At 40.3% G+C, this 17,091-nt stretch overlaps 1 protein-coding gene and 1 long non-coding RNA gene across 3 annotated transcripts in view; one reads left to right on the forward strand and one right to left on the reverse strand.

Moving 5' to 3' along the window:
* LOC133568475 (uncharacterized) overlaps positions 1-12,899 on the reverse strand; it is a 36,535-nt gene extending 23,636 nt beyond the window's left edge. The window contains exons 1-2 of the long non-coding RNA XR_009809611.1: positions 12,750-12,899; positions 12,581-12,667 (exon numbers count right to left, since the gene is read on the reverse strand). This is a non-coding gene — a long non-coding RNA (uncharacterized LOC133568475). The remainder of the gene's footprint in view (positions 1-12,580; positions 12,668-12,749) is intronic.
* The window catches only part of tnr (tenascin R (restrictin, janusin)), a 221,649-nt gene continuing 216,895 nt past the window's right edge, over positions 12,338-17,091 (forward strand). For both annotated transcript variants that reach the window (XM_061920431.1, XM_061920430.1), the window contains exon 1: positions 12,338-12,439. In XM_061920431.1, coding sequence (XP_061776415.1) covers positions 12,402-12,439 — 38 coding nt within the window. In that variant the 5' untranslated portion in view covers positions 12,338-12,401. The remainder of the gene's footprint in view (positions 12,440-17,091) is intronic.

A 17,091-nucleotide genomic window follows, 5' to 3' on the forward strand; every position in this document is an offset into this window, starting at 1 on the left:
CCTTTAATTTCATTTGGCCCTTTAGGCAATATCAAATTAACATTAGAGCTGGCCCGCCGGTAACACAACATTCACCGCTAATACTCATACTTGCCAACCCTCCCGATTTTCTCAGGAGACTCCCGAAGTTTAGTGCCCTACCCGAAAATCTCCCTGAGCAACCATTCTCCCGATTTCCACCCGGAAAACAATATTGGGAGCGTGCCTTAAAGGCACTGCCTTTAGCGTCCTCTACAATATGTTGTCACGTCCTCTTTTCCTCCATACAAACAGCGTGCTGGCCAAGTCACATAATATATGCGGCTTTCACAAACACATACTTGGTCAACAGCCATACAGGTCACCCTGAGGGTGGCCGTATAAAAAACTTTAACATTGTTACAAATATGCGCCACACTGTGAACCCACACCAAACAAGAATGACAAAAACATTTCGGGAGAACACATGCACCGTAACACAACATAAACACAACAGAATAAATACCCGGAATCCCTTGATGCACTAACTTTTCCGGAACGCTACAATATACACTCCCGCTACTATCAAACCCCGCCCACCTCATTTTATTTTATTTTTTAATTTATTAGCCTGTGGAAAAAGTTAATGTTGATATTTACCTCAGACGGCTGCAAATAGAAAAGAGGCATTATTTTTTTTTATTAAATCTTATTTAATATACCACTGATGTTTTTTGAACGTTGATTTTGCACTATTACGTTATATAAGCTCTGCCTGTTCCATGGGAGGAAGCCCAAATACCCGGAGGAAACCCACCCAGTCCCGGGGAGAACATGCAAATTCCACACAGAAAGATCCCGAGCCCGGGATTGAACCCAGGATTACTCAGGACCTTCGTATTGTGAGGCAGATGCACCAACCCCTGTGTCACCGTGCTGCCCTATTTAAGCCTTGCTTGTTCAATATTTGTGGCAAAACTTGTTTGGGTCCCTATTAAATTAAGTTAATTTGTTCTTTTTTAAATTTTGGCCCACTCTGTATTTGAGTTTGACACCCCTGCTCTACGCGGTTGGCATCTTGCAATATGCCTTGATCATAGACTTAAAGCGGTAAGGAATGAGGAAGCATGATAAGGCTGTAATCTGCCTGGAATGCTCCTAGAGGAGATTTGTCTCATTGCGTTACTCACCAATCAATAGTATGAGAATGACAAATGATCAGGTATCAGGTTCTCTGCCTATTGCTATTCGTCACGGGGTTAGCGTGTCTTGTGCGCGCTGAGTTTGTTTGCGACCGTAAACAAGACCTATTGATTAAGCACACTAAGTAGCACAACAAACAAAGCCATCAATGCACCTCTTCACCTCTTTTTGCTTTGTGGCGAGAAAGGAAAACAACGTGCACGCAAGAGAAGAAAAGTGTTTTTTTTGCAAAGAACACAGTGGTGCTCATTAGATTTAATTGCTACATTATCATCTCGAGAGCCAGCGTCCTCTGCACTGACATTTGTGTTTTGCATAACAGGGCGATTATTTTTTATATTTTTTTTTACCCCCAAAATGTGTACATAACAAAACAAACCGGAGAAATCCAGCAGACGCTGGTCCTCAGGAGGATTTGGCTGCTTTTTCAAAGTTATGATAGCATCTATGAGTATATTAACATTAGGGTTGTCAAATTGAATATGTTAATGCATTTCATTGATCAAAAAAAAAAATACTGCATTTATCATGTACAAATGCAGATTATTTAAAGGGGTCATAAGCGGCTTAAATTCTGTCTATTTAACATCATTAAATTAAGTACTTAAAAGTACTAGCTTTAAACAGCTTTACGGAGTTGCTGGTTTAGTGTACTAGTTTGTATTCACGCCGTCTCCTTTTAAAGCAATATCAAGGTCCACTAGGATCAACCCAATTTACAGGATGCTCCACTGACTTAAATAACTGAGGGAATAGATTTTTTCACTTATCAAAGCATCACTTTAGTTTGTGGATGGGCTTTTGCTTATTGGCAAGCCAAGAAAAAAGTGATATAAGCAATACTCCTACAATGATGTGAATATTTAATAATGGTTCCAGCTGAGTGAAAGTCAGCGGAAAATCAATGTCGAGCTTCATTATCTCTGACGCCGCCCTATTGGAAACTTAGTTCCTCCAAGATATTGTCAAGTACATCCTAGGTGAAAGCCTTAAGCAAGATCCATTAAGGCACACCTGCATATATGTGAGTGTGTTTTTTGTAGTATTTGTGTCAGAGATCATATTTGAGTCTAAATCTCTTTGGGTTTCTTTTGCAATAAGCACACCAGTTTAGCCTGAATGCAAACAAAATCCTATTTATTATTGATGTGTCTATAACTGGGATACCTACAGAGATAAAATAATCAAAAGAATTGACTGTAGCCGTAATGCAGTACCATGACAAACTTTTGGTCGTAAAACAGTAATGCACAACTTAAACATATTGGTACTTATCAGGGAACGGGGTTTGTAAATAGAAAAGTTCATATATTTAAGCCGGGGGTCAGCAACCCACGGTTTGAGAGCCGCATGCTGCTCTTTACCGCCGCCCTATTGGCTCTCTGGACCTCTTTCAGAGATGTGTGAAAATTGAAAAAATATATTTTTTGTCTTAATAATTTTATTTTTGGAGGAGAGCCAACGTTACACAAACCTTCCTAATTGTTAGAAATCCCACTGTTTATGTTATACATGCTTCAATGATAAGATTATTTGGCAAGCACTGTTTTGTCCCTCTAATTCCCGCGAAAGATGTGTTTTATGCCACTCCTTCTTTGTCTCATTTTGTCCACCAAATGTTTTATACTGTGCGTGAGCTTTGTTGATTTTATTAATATGCTGGAGTGCTTATCAGGCATATTTGGTCAATCCATGAGTGCAAGCTATCCATCCATCCATCCATCCATTTTCTACCGCTTATTCCTTTTTTGGGGTCACGGGGGGCGCTGGCGCCTATCTCAGCTACAATCGGGCGGAAGGCGGGGTACACCCTGGACAAGTCGCCACCTCATCGCAGGACTGCAAGCTAATCAATGCTAATTAGGCTAGCTGTATATACATATTGCATCATTATGCCTACTTTGTAGGTATATTTGAGGTCATTTAATTTCCTTATGTCTTCTGTAAATTTAATTTAAATTTGCATTTCTCATGACACATTATCTGTATGTAATATTGGCTGCAATTCTGATAGTTTTTTGTGTGCCATGTTGTTCCAGACCACAGCAAACGTTACCCAGCTTGCAAAGATTGTCATAAATCCATTAGAAGAAGACAGCCTGCCGTTTCCTTTAACTTGGACACATGCATCTATACCTTTGGCCATTCTGGGCCACTTATCTCATCCTGTGAGAAGCCTCTATTTTACAAATGATTTTTAATGTTGCAAAAATGTGTTGGATAAAAATGTAAATAGAACATTTCTGTCAACGAAGATTTGTGTCAGCCTTTGCTAGTAGGCTAATATAGACACATCATGCGTTGCAGTCATTATAACACTTATATAAACGTTTAATCTTTTGTGGCTCCAGACATATTTTTATTTTTTTATTTTTGGCCCGATTGTAGCTGAGATAGGATCCAGCGTCCCCCGCGACCCTGAAGGGAATAAGCGGTAGGAAATGGATGGATGGAGGGTTTAATATGGCTCTTTCAACGTTTTGGGTTGTCGACCCCTGATTTAAGCAAATGTTTTGCATAAGAAACAATGTAAACATGAATAATGGGTTCCAACCTGGACAAATCATCTTGGCGTGCAGCTGAAGGGCGGAGGGGACAGTGTCGACAACACTGTGGATACTTCCTGAAAGTTTTGAACCACACATTGCTTTTCGGTTGCTTTCTTTGGACTCATATTGAGCCAGCAAAGCTAGAAAAAATTTTGTAAAAAGGCTAAAAATGCCGACAAAGTAGCACACCATCTGACTGAATCAACACTGGAGAGCAAACATCCCACCCACAATAGCTGCGCTGCCGGGCATAAAATGGCTGTCCTGCAGGCACACAATGGGTATATGAAACGTTCGTACATCGAGACAAGGCTCTTACATCAAAGCATCATTTTATTCTGCCAGTGGTTGGTAAATCGAAAAGTTTGTACAAAGAGGGGTTTGTAAAGACAACACTGAATATGTCTTTTTAAGACCATTTATTGGTAAATTTACTTCTAACACACAAAACAAATAACAATCATCAATCTATGTCAGTTCGGTGTGGCGTTATTGGTCTGCACCCCAGGATGCAGAGATGTCAGACAAGTTCAGAAAATAATCCCTTTCTTTGAGGGAAAATGCAAGTAATACAAAAACACAAAGATGTGCAGCTGGGAAGTGCACAAAGAGCAAATATGGGTACAAACTGCAAAGCCAGTGATGATGGCCTCCAGGGACAGATGTGTCCTAAGTACCTATCCCGGAGCCAGCGCTCAGACCAGAGGACTGGCAGGCAAACAGGAAGTGGAGTGAAAATTAAGAGCGTAGGACAGGAAATACAAAGAACAACAAACTAATAATGACTTTCATGTGACATCATGACAATCTTTCAACATCACTAAAATGGCAGTGCTGGTAGATTGCAACATGTTGCTGCTTCATCTTGCCAAGTCACTGGTTTGTATGAGTGACAGAAATACAGCTCTGTCCCCACTTGGGGGGGAGCTGTTGGGCACCATTTGTTGGTTTGCACGTGACAATGTATTGACCACCACCAACATAAGACTGCCTGTCTTTTTCGCAATATTTTTTAGGAAAAATGACATATGTCCTCATTGGTACGGTGAAGGCAAAACTCATTTGACTCCAATAACAGTCAAACATGATATGTTTACTGAATGTGTTAGCAATTAAGCCTAAACGTTGTTGTATAACTTCATAACACGTTTAGCCCTTGCACCTTTAACATTTGCAGAAAATGACAAGTGAGAGGAACTGCTGTTTTCTCTAAAATCCTCTTCTTACTTCTCACACTGAAGCAAAAAAAAAAAAAAAAAAAAGAAAGTTGTCCAGCAAATACACTAACAAACATGTTTTGAAAATGAGAAAGTCTGATTGCAAGTGTTTCTAGAAAGACTAGTTTAGAACACATCAGTGTCATGGTCCAGTTAAAAGTAGCGGCGCCAACTAAACGTTGTGTGAAATAAGTCGGACTATGGCCGAAAAATTGTTTCCATCCTAATATCCCAGTGGTTCTCAAATGGGGGTACGCGTACCCCTGGGGGTACTTGTAGGTATGCCAAGGGGTACGTGAGGTTTTAAAAAAATATTCTAAAAATAGCAACAATTCAAAAATCCTTTATAAACATATTTATTGAATAATAAAAATGTAAGTATGTACGTTCATAAACTGTGAAAATAAATGCAACAATGCAATATTCAGTGTTGACAGCTAGATTTTTTGTGGAAATGTTCCATAAATATTGATCTTAAAGATTTATAATTTTTTGGGGTGAATAAATGTTTGGAATTAAGTTAATGAATTCAGATGGATCTCTATTACAATCCCCAAAGAGGGCACTTTAAGTTGATGATTACTTCTATGTGTAGAAATCTTTATTTATATTTGAATCACTTGTTTATTTTTTAACAAGTTTTTAGATATCTTTATATATTTTTTCCAAATAGTTCAAAAAAGACCACTACAAATGAGCAATATTTTGCACTGTTATACAATTTAATAAATCAGAAACTGATGACATAGTGCTGTATTTTACTTCTTTAACTCTTTTTTTCAACCAAAAATGCTTTGCTCTGATTAGGGGTACTCAAATTAAAAAAAATGTTCGCAGGGGGTACATCACTGAAAAAAGGCTGAGAACCACTGTAATATCCAATTGAAAGCGTATGCTTAAAGCGTCTAACAAAACTTCATCTACTGTAGGAACTCTCCTGAAGAAATCAATAAAGTATTATCTATCCATCTATCTATCTATCTATCTATCTATCTATCTATCTATCTATCTATCTATCTATGAAGTAATCTTAATTAGCATCTAAATAATAGAATAGAATATAATAGAAAGTACTTTATTGATCCCTGGGGGAAATTCAGCAAAGCAATAAAGCAGTGGTCCCCAAACTACGGACAACTGCCCGGATATGGAAGCGCTCTTTCAGTCAATGAATGCGCGGGGAATACTGTATATACATACCGTCTTTTTCGGACTACAAAGCGCACTTAAAATAATTTCATTTTCTCAAAACTCGACAGTGCGCCTTATAACCCGGTATGCCTAATGTAAGGAATCATTTTGGTTCTGCTTACCGACCTCAAAGCTATTTTATTTGGTACATGGTGAAATAAGTGTGACCAGTATACGGCAGTCGCACATAAGAGATACGTGTAGACTGCAATATGACTCAAGTAAAAGACACCACAATTTTATGTTCCATTGAAAATATATAACATTTCACACTGCGCTAAAAAATGTTCTATAATGTTTTAGTACAACTATGTTAAGCTATGAAGCCGCACCGCTTGATGGATTGTACCGTGCTTCCAACATATGAGTATTATTATGGTGAGTGTATAAGTTACAACATATTATCTGGTGTTTTATCCGTCACATTTTTAACCCAATACGGCTCTCGAGTCAAGAAGTTTGGGGACCCTTGATCTAAAGAATTAACATGTTACTTAAAACCTTGTTTGTGCACGTGATAAACAATACATAAAAAAGTTTACACTTCCTGCTCTGCAAAGACAATAATCGTCTCTTTTTCAATCGCTAGTGTAAATCAAATCAATGCTCCACCATGTGTCATTATTTTTTATTGCCCCGTTTCTAAATTCAGTGGTGACATTTGAAAAGCATGTTGGTAAATGAAAGAGTACTCTCAACTAATGCAGTCAAAGAAGCAATGATTGCCTCTGCATGTATCAAAGCAATTATCTTGGAAATAGTTCTGCTTGTAATAATTTAGTTTTTTGCGGGGGCAATTCCTCTAACGCAATTAATGTATCAATCAGGGTCAATTCAGGATTTCTCGGCCCTCCATCCAGTGCAAATGACATGTGCTTGTTACTAAGGGATTTTATTGATGATTGTCAAACTTAACATGTTAACACATGCAAATAATCAACAAATTATTGCATTATTCATGCAATTAACAAAGATTAATCGCACAATTTATTTTGACCGCACATGCTTCTTTACCTTAGTTGCGCATTATTACCTGAAAGGCGGCACAGGTCATTACGCAGTCTGTGATCAGGTCAATGCATACATCAGTGCCAAGAAGTACTTGCTGACAGATGTCACTTTTCAAAACACACGACTTTAGATAATACTGTTACAAAGTGTTGAGTTGATAAATGTGGTGAGTTCAAATAAAACAGGCCAATTCAATTAGTGACTCAGGCGCCACATGCGGCCCAGAAGCGACCCTCAAGCCTGTGTGTCATTCAGAAAAAAATATAGAAAAAAAATGAAGAAAAACATTAAACACAACATTTTACAGTAGCAAAGACCTCAAATGCAACACTCTGAGTAGCCTTGCAACATGCAACCCAAAAGCATCCCTCATGTCATGAGAATAATTCAAAACCTGAGTTGATAAGGACTTTTGCTGGACAACAAATTATTGCTAATAAACAATTTTATTGCAAGCATTATTTAAAGACAAAATAAAGCTCTAATGTAATCGTCCATCCATTTTTTACCGCTTGTCCCTTTGGGGTCGCGGGGGGCGCTGGAGCCTATCTCAGCTACAATCGGGCGGAAGGCAGGTTATACCCTGGACAAGTCGCCAACTCATAGCAGGGCCTAATGTAATCATAATAATAATGATAATGCAAGTATTAATTTCAAATGCAATAAACCTTGATTTCTCTGGGAAACTTTTTTTTTCAAATAATAATTAACTTAGAATATAATGGCAGCAATACGTTGCAAAAAAGTTGACACGGGCATTTTTACCACTGTGTTACATGGCCTTTCTTTTTAACAACACTCAGTTAACATTTGGAAACTGAGGAGACCAATTTTTGAAGGTGGAATTATTTCCCATTCTTGGTTGATGTACAGCTTAAGTTGTTCAACAGTCCGGTGTTTCTGTTGTTGTATTCTATGCTTCATAATGCGTCACACATTTTCAATGGAAGACAGGTCTGGACTACAGGCAGGCCAGTCTAGTACCTTTTTACCTAGTACTTTTACTATGAGGCCACGCTGTTGTAACACATGGCTTGGCATTGTCTTGCTGAAATAAGCAGGGTCGTTCATGATCACGTTCCTTCGATGGCAAGATATGTTGCTCCAAAACCTGTATGTATTTTTCAACATAAATGGTGCCTTTCTAGATGTGTAAGTTACCCATGCCTTGGGCACTAATAAACCCCCATACCATCACAGATGCTGGCTTTTTGAACTTTGCACCTAAAACAATCCGCATGGTTCTTTTCCTCCTGGTTCCACTTTGCATCAGTCCATCTTAGATGAGCTCGGACCCAGCGAAGCTGGCGGCATTTTTGGGTGTTGTTGATAAATGGCTTTTGCTTTGCATAGTCGAGTTTTTACTTGCACTTACAGATGTAGCGACAAAAAAATTGATTCTCAATTTCTAAATATACATTGAACCACTTGAAGTGCAATTTTTCCCTAATTATATTTTTTTTGTCAGATGGTTTGTTTAATTGTTTTTTATTGCTATCACTTTTCAACTAATTTGACATACTGGCTCGTTCGTTCGTGTGGAAGGGCTCATTTTACTCATTCAGTTTGAAGCCGAAATATTCCACACATGGACATTTGGCATTGCAATAATTATTGTTCCTCATAATTGTTTTAATTTTGCGGTGCTTCTCACTAGCGAGTAGCTACTCGCAAAGCTCTGTCCATGCTCCCTGTGTGCATAAGTTAGCGGTCCTGCCTCCACCCACCGAGACAAAGATTGTCGATGACTGACAAGAGGATTTTCTCCTTTCATTTAACTCTTCTATTAAATAAACACAATTGGGTGTTGAGTGATGCAAATACTGAACCCTCTCGCACCGTTTGAAAGCGAGAGACAAAGTAAACAAACACATACGAATGTGATAATTTATCGATATTCGTTTTCATTGATCAATTCATTTATTAATTTAGTGACTATTGGCCCAGCCCTGTTTGATCATTTTATTACATTGTTTTCATGGATTAGCTGTCATTGCCTTTTGATTGGTGACACACAGAAAATTATGGCGCAGCCAGTGTTATTGTTTTTAAAATGTAGTCCACACAAATTTGCATTTCGAATCAACCTAAAGTAAATCATAAAATTTGTTTACAAAAAGAAAATAAATAAATAAAAATCATGCCCTGCATTCTGATGATAAAATTGCATTTGTCTCGAAATATTTATATTTGCCTCTTTTTTTTTTTCCTTTTTTTGTAGTTAATTGACATTATGGATAGAATTCATTCACAATTCATTAAAGTTGAAATAATAATAATAATTGTAGTTTTACATGCACAACAAATGTGGAATACATGACAATTTAAATGTATAAATAAACATTTTAAATCACTTATACCATTATTGAACACTCTTGTTCACAAAGTACACAGAACAATATTATAATGAACATCTAGAACCCTTTTTTTTTTAGATAAAGATAATTTATGTATTTAATATTTGTTTATTTACTATGGTATATTATTTATTTATTTATTTATTCATTCACTGTTCTGTTACAGAGAACAAGGAAATAGGATAAAATTGCTATGATATGAATAGGGGTAGGATTAAATATGCTCAGCTTTTTCCTACTCCTTTTCGGACGTGCCGTAATGAAACAACTGGAAATATGTGATACATTACATTGTATCGTATGCATGTTCGAAATGAACTGAAACTGAACTGAACTGAACTTAACTTGTTGCCATGGACCACAATAAGCCTAGAAAGAAGAAGGGGAGAAAACTCAACCTTAGTTCTTTAGTATCAGTTCTTTTCTTGAATTAAATAATGTTTCTCCTCTTTTTTAACACAGTGCTGGCACTCCCAACTTTCTTTGGCCCCTATAATGGCTCATTTTGTAGTGTATTTGTTTGTTACGTGCAATGTTTGGCCGTAGCATAACCGAGGGAGTTTACAAATACTGGTACAACATTTTAGCCGACACAACAAAACTGAGGTTTTACTGTTTATTATTATACCTTAGGCAACCTTCAAAGCAACAATGCCTTTTATTGTATACCAATACTGATGATAATAACATTAAAATGTGAACGATAACATTGACGGATGCTAGAGAAAAACACTTTATATGTGTCTCTCCCCCAATTCACTTACCACTCGGAATTCACAGTTCACCAGTGGCTGTGCGCCAACCCGACTAAATACCAGCAATCTATCATCCCAGATATTTCATACTCTTCCAATTCAATAAGCCACTGTGATATATATACTGTGTCCAGCAGCTTTGGGACAGAGAAATGTGTTGTGGTTACCAAGTGGAGGATATACTCATACATATAGTTTTGTTTGTTTGTTTGTTTTTTTTAGGGGGTGCGGTGTTTGGGACACTATTAGTTATGTATCTTGACTTTAGCAAATGATGCTGCAAACATCAAATTCAAACGTCTGAGGGTGACCAGATTAGATTTCCGTTTGTCACCCAAAGTCAAGGTGTCATGCCTGTAAATCAGGTTTATGTTTGGTCATGTTATGTTTTGTTTTTTGGACATTCAGTTCCGTTTTGCACTCCCTGGTTGGTTTTTGTTACCATGACAACTCATTGATTTTCACCTTGCCCTCCTAGTCACGCCCCGTCCCTCAGCTCTCACACCTGTTTCTAATTACCACAGCCAGTAATCAAGTCATTTGTTTTATTTTCCTCGGCCTGGCTACTTCACCTACTGGATTGTATTGAACCGTCATGACCACGCACCTACCTTTCCTTGCCGGACCCTCATGCCCTGCCACGCTGTTTATTGTTTGACCACGCCACGTAAGACTTTTTGTATTTATGCCTCAGTGCAAGTTTTTGGTTTGCTTTGTGCCTTTGATAGTATCTTCTGTTTTTTGTAGATAGTCCTGCCATTGTGCTGTTTTTGTTTAAAGTTTCAGTATGGATTATTATCCGCCACCGAGCGCGCTCTTTGTTTTGCCTTTTTTGTATTATAGTGTATAAATAAAACAATATGTACTTACATTCATGTCTTGTTCGTGCAAATCATCTTTTGCGTAGAAGAAGCAAAATAAATCCAAGTCATAGTCCTGACACAAGGTGACAGTGACCTCAATTGCATTATGTCACAATCTTGCAAATTTGATGTGTAACGGTTCAAATTTCATTGGTTCAGATGTAAACATTGTGGAACATCACCGTCAGAAAAGTTCAGTAGCTTCACTCGACTCCATTAGGACTTTTGGAGAAAAAGGTTAAATCTAATAACACAGACATAAATTACACGACTCAAATAGGGAGCAGGGAGGTGTATAATTGGTAATGAATCATTAATATTGCTAATATAGCCCATATTAGACCACATTAGCACAATGTAAACAGTATGCCCACCTTAAAGCAACATGTGACATAATAATTTATTTATGTCCAAAGTCTGGCATAATACTTGTTTGTATCATTGATAAAAGTGCATATGATGTGGAATTAGATCAGTATAGAGGAGGAGATCAGTGGTAATATTTGTAACAACATGGTTTAGGTTCAACTTTATGAACATAATGTTGTTGCCTATTCACCAAATCTGTGCTATTTGTGTCCTCGAGAAAAAAAACATCTTCTGAAATACAAAATAAAAAACAGTAAAATAAATGTTTTTATTAAATAAAGTGTGCACATTAATCTTATTGCACATTTCATATACAAATATTTTTTAGAATACTAATTGAAAGTGTTGTTGAAATTGAAAATATAGCATGTATTGCTTGTCCCGCTTTATTTATTTGAAACCAGTGGTGGGCCGTGCGTTTCCCACCTAGGCCTTCAGTGATGTCCGATTTCAATGATCACCTCTCAAAATACCATAATTGATGTCACCACATGACCATTGCTGGAGAAATACTATACAGGAACACATTTACGCACTACTGTGCATTGAATCACCGCATCAACAGTGTACAAAACTGCTTATTTTCTGGCACCTTTAAAAATGAATAAGCCCGCATCAGCAATTAAAACATATCTTATTGTCATGCCTGTGAATCAGGTCTTATGTTTGATCATGTTATGTTTTGTTTTTTGGACTCTTGTTTCTCATTTTGCACTTCCTGGTTTTGTTTGTTTCCATAGTTACCCATTAATTTTCACCTGGTCTCCTAGTCACACCCTGGCCCTCAGCTCTCACACCTGTTTCCAATTACCACAGCTATTATTTAAGTAATTTGTTTTCTGTTCCTCGGCCTGGGAACTTTACTTGCAATCTACACACCGACCTTCCTACCTATGCTGCACCTCCTTCATGCCCTCGGTCACCTGCCATGCACCTTGCTATTCATGCCCCTTGTTTTTGGTCACTGTAAGTGTTTTGGTTTCATTTTTATATTAATAGCCTCGGTTCTAATCTTTTGTTTCATAGCCCTGTTTTTCTACCGCCATTGAGCGCGCCCTTTGTTTTCTTGTTTTTTTATTATAGTGTTTAAACAAATAAAACATGTACCTTAATTCACGCCTGGCTCGTCCCAAATTCCCTCCGCGTCGAAGAAGCAAAACAAATCCAAGTCAAAGTCCTGACACTTATGTGGTACTGTGAAAATTTAAATTACAAAAAACATATTAAATGTGAAAAAATTAAGAAAGAAAATATTTGAATTTACAATCTGTAGCACCCATTAGAGCTTCCGGGGTTAGTCAACATTGTCTCACAAGATGTAGTTTCTGTTTGAATATCCTTCTTTTGAAAATGGCCCTGCAAATATATGTATTGTCTTGTCTAATCATAAAAGATGCAGACAGGGCGTGTTGTCTGAGTTCTTAAAGTTTACCCCACAGCGTGCTCGTCAATAACATCCAGCTGCCGGCATGCCTAAACGCGGCTACTGCGCATGCGCTTCACTACTGTGGCATGCTGGGTAATGGAGTTCATATTTTACCTAGCTCATAACAAACAATATATATACAAACCCCGTTTCCATATGAGTTGGAAAATTGTGTTAGAGGTAAATAAAAACAGAATACAATGATTTGCAAATCTTTTTCAACCCATATTCAATTGAATGCACTACAAACACAAGATATTTGATGTTCAAACTCATTAACTTTATTTTTTTTGTTGCAAATAATAATTAACTTAGAATTTCATAACTGCAACACGTGCCAAAGTAGATGGGAAAGGGCAAGTTTACTACTGTGTTACATCATTTTTTCTTTTAACAACACTCAATAAACGTTTGGGAACTGAGCAAACAAATTGTTGAAGCTTTGAAAGTGGAATTCTTTCCCATTTTTGTTTTATGTAAAGCTTCCGTCGTTCAGCAGTCCGGCGTCTTCGTTGTCGTATTTTACGCTTCATAATGCACCACACATTTTCCATTGGAGACAGATCTGGACTGCAGGCGGTGTGTGTGTGTATATATATGTATATATATGTATATATACATATATACATATATATATATATATATATATATATATATATATATATATATATATATTGGTAAGTACTGTAAGCAAACAAAGGCTCCCAATTTAGCTGCTGACGTATGCAGTAACATATTTTGTCATTATATATATATGTATGTCCATGCGTCCATCTTCTTTCGCTTATCCGAGGTCGGGTCGCGGGGGCAGCAGCCTAAGCAGGGAAGCCCAGACTTCACTCTCCCCAGTTACTTCGTCCAGCTCTTCCCAGGGGATCCCGAGGCGTTCCCAGGTCAGCCGGGAGACATAATCTTCCCAACGTGTCCTGGGTCTTCCCCGTGGACTCCTACCGGTTGGACGTGCCCAATAAACCTCCCTTGGGAGGCGTTCGAGTGGCATCCTGACCAGATGCCCGAACCACCTCATCTGGCTCCTCTCGATGGGGAGGAGCAGCGGCTTTACTTTGAGTTCCTCTCGGATGGCAGAGCTTCTCACCCTATCTCTAAGGGAGAGCCTCGCCACACGGCGGAGGAAACTCATTTTGGCCGCTTGTACCCGTGATCTTATCCTTTCGATCATGACCCATAGCTCATGACCATAGGTGAGGATGGGAACGTAGATTGACTGGTAAATTGAGAGACAAAGGACAGCCTTGGCAGAGTCCAACCCTCACTGGAAATGTGTCTGACTTACTGCCTGCAATGCGGACCAAGCTCTGACACTGATCGTACAGGGACCGACGCCACAATAAGACATGTGTGTATATATATATATATATATATATATATATATATATATATATATATATATATATATATGTATATGTATATATATATATATATATATATATACATATATGTATATGTATATATATATATATACATATACATATATGTATATGTATATATATATACTGTATATATATATATATATATATATATATATATATATATACATATATGTATATGTATATATATATATATATATATGTATATGTATATAAACATATATATACACACACATATATATATATATATATATATATATATATATATATATATATATATATATATATATATATATACTCCTCTCTGAGCTGCAACCTTATCGTGGTAGAGGAGTTTGCGTGTCCCAATGATCCTAGGAGCTATGTTGTCCGGGGGCATAAAACCCCCTGGTAGGGTCTCCCAAGGCAAACAGGTTCTAGGTGAGGGATCAGACAAAGAGCAGCTCGAAGACCTTTTATGAAGATGAAAAATCATGGACCCAGATTTCCCTCGCCCGGACGCGGGTCACCGGGGCCCCCCTCTGGAGCCAGGCCCGGAGGTGGGGCACGATGGCGAGCGCCTGCTGGCCGGGCCTGTTCCCATGGGGCCCGGCCGGGCACAGCCCGAAGAGGCAACGTGGGTCACCCCTCCAATGGGCTCACCACCCATAGGAGGGGCCATAGAGGTCGGGTGCATTGTGAGCTGGGCGAGAGCCGAAGGCAGGGCACTTGGCGGTCCGATCCTCGGCTACAGAAGCTAGCTCTTGGGACGTGGAACGTCACGTCACTGGGGGGGGAAAGAGCCTGAGCTAGTGCGCGAAGTCGAGAAATTCCGGCTGGATATAGTCGGACTCACTTCGACGCACAGCAAGGGCTCTGGAACCACTTCTCTCGAGAGGGATTGGACCCTCTTCCACTCTGGCGTTGGCGGCAGTGAGAGGCGACGGGCTGGGGTGGCAATTCTTGTTTCCCCCCGGCTCAAAGCCTGTACGTTGGAGTTCAACCCGGTGGACGAAAGGGTAGCCTCCCTCCGCCTTCGGGTGGGAGGACGGGTCCTGACTGTTGTTTGTGCTTATGCACCAAACAGCAGTTCAGAGTACCCACCCTTTTTGGGAACACTCGAGGGAGTACTGGAAAGTGCTCCCCCGGGTGATTCCCTTGTCCTACTGGGAGACTTCAACGCTCACGTTGGCAACGACAGTGAAACCTGGAGAGGCGTGATTGGGAAGAATGGCCGCCCGGATCTGAACCCGAGTGGCGTTTTGTTATTGGACTTCTCTTCTCGTCACAGTTTGTCCATAACAAACACCATGTTCAAACATAAGGGTGTCCATATGTGCACTTGGCACCAGGACACCCTTGGCCGCAGTTCCATGATCGACTTTGTAGTTGTGTCATCGGATCTGCGGCCTCATGTTTTGGACACTCGGGTGAAGAGAGGGGCGGAGCTTTCTACCGATCACCACCTGGTGGTGAGTTGGCTTCGATGGTGGGGGAGGATGCCGGACAGACCTGGGAGGCCCAAACGCATTGTGAGGGTCTGCTGGGAACGTCTGGCAGAGTCTCCTGTCAGACAAAGTTTCAATTCCCACCTCCGGAAGAACTTTGAACATGTCACGAGGGAGGTGCTGGACATTGAGTCCGAGTGGCCCATGTTCCGCACCTCTATTGTCGAGGCGGCAGATCGGAGCTGTGGCCGCAAGGTAGTTGGTGCCTGTCGGGGCGGCAATCCTAAAACCCCTTGGTGGACACCAGCGGTGAGGGATGCCGTCAAGCTGAAGAAGGAGTCCTATCGGGTTCTTTTGGCTCATAGGACTCTGGAGGCAGTGGACAGGTACCGACAGGCCAAGCGGTGTGCAGCTTCAGCGGTCGCGGAGGCAAAAACTCGGACATGGGAAGAGTTCGGGGAAGCCATGGAAAACGACTTCCGGACGGCTTCGAAGCGGTTCTGGACCACCGTCCGCCGCCTCAGGAAGGGGAAGCAGTGCACTATCAACACCGTGTATGGTGCGGATGGTGTTCTGCTGACCTCAGCTGCGGATGTTGTGGATAGGTGGAAGGAATACTTCGAAGACCTCCTCAATCCCACGAGGAAGCAGTGCCTGGGGAATCTGTGGTGGACTCTCCTATTTCTGGGGCTGAGGTCGCTGAGGTAGTTAAAAAGCTCCTCGGTGGCAAGGCCCCAGGGGTGGACGAGATCCGCCCGGAGTTCCTTAAGGCTCTGGATGCTGTGGGGCTGTCTTGGTTGACAAGACTTTGCAGCATCGCTTGGACATCGGAGGCGGTACCTCTGGATTGGCAGACCGGGGTGGTGGTTCCTCTCTTTAAGAAGGGGGACCGGAGGGTGTGTTCCAACTATCGTGGGATCACACTCCTCAGCCTTCCCGGTAAGGTTTATTCAGGTGTACTGGAGAGGAGGCTACGTTGGATAGTCGAACCTTGGATTCAGGAGGAACAGTGTGGTTTTCGTCCTGGTCGTGGAACTGTGGACCAGCTCTATACTTTCGGCAGGGTTCTTGAGGGTGCATGGGAGTTTGCCCAACCAGTCTACATGTGCTTTGTGGACTTGGAGAAGGCATTCGACCGTGTCCCTCGGGAAGTCCTGTGGGGAGTGCTCAGAGAGTATGGGGTATCGGACTGTCTTATTGTGGCGGTCCGTTCCCTGTACGATCAGTGCCAGAGCTTGGTCCGCATTGCCGGCAGTAAGTCGAACACATTTCCAGTGAGGGTTGGACTCCGCCAAGCCTGTCCTTTGTCACCGATTCTGTTCATAACTTTTATGGACAGAATTTCTAGGCGCAGTCAAGGCGTTGAGGGGTTCCGGT

The sequence above is a fragment of the Nerophis ophidion genome, linkage group LG14 (genome assembly GCF_033978795.1).
Source record: "Nerophis ophidion isolate RoL-2023_Sa linkage group LG14, RoL_Noph_v1.0, whole genome shotgun sequence".
NCBI classification, from domain to species: Eukaryota; Metazoa; Chordata; class Actinopteri; order Syngnathiformes; family Syngnathidae; genus Nerophis; species Nerophis ophidion.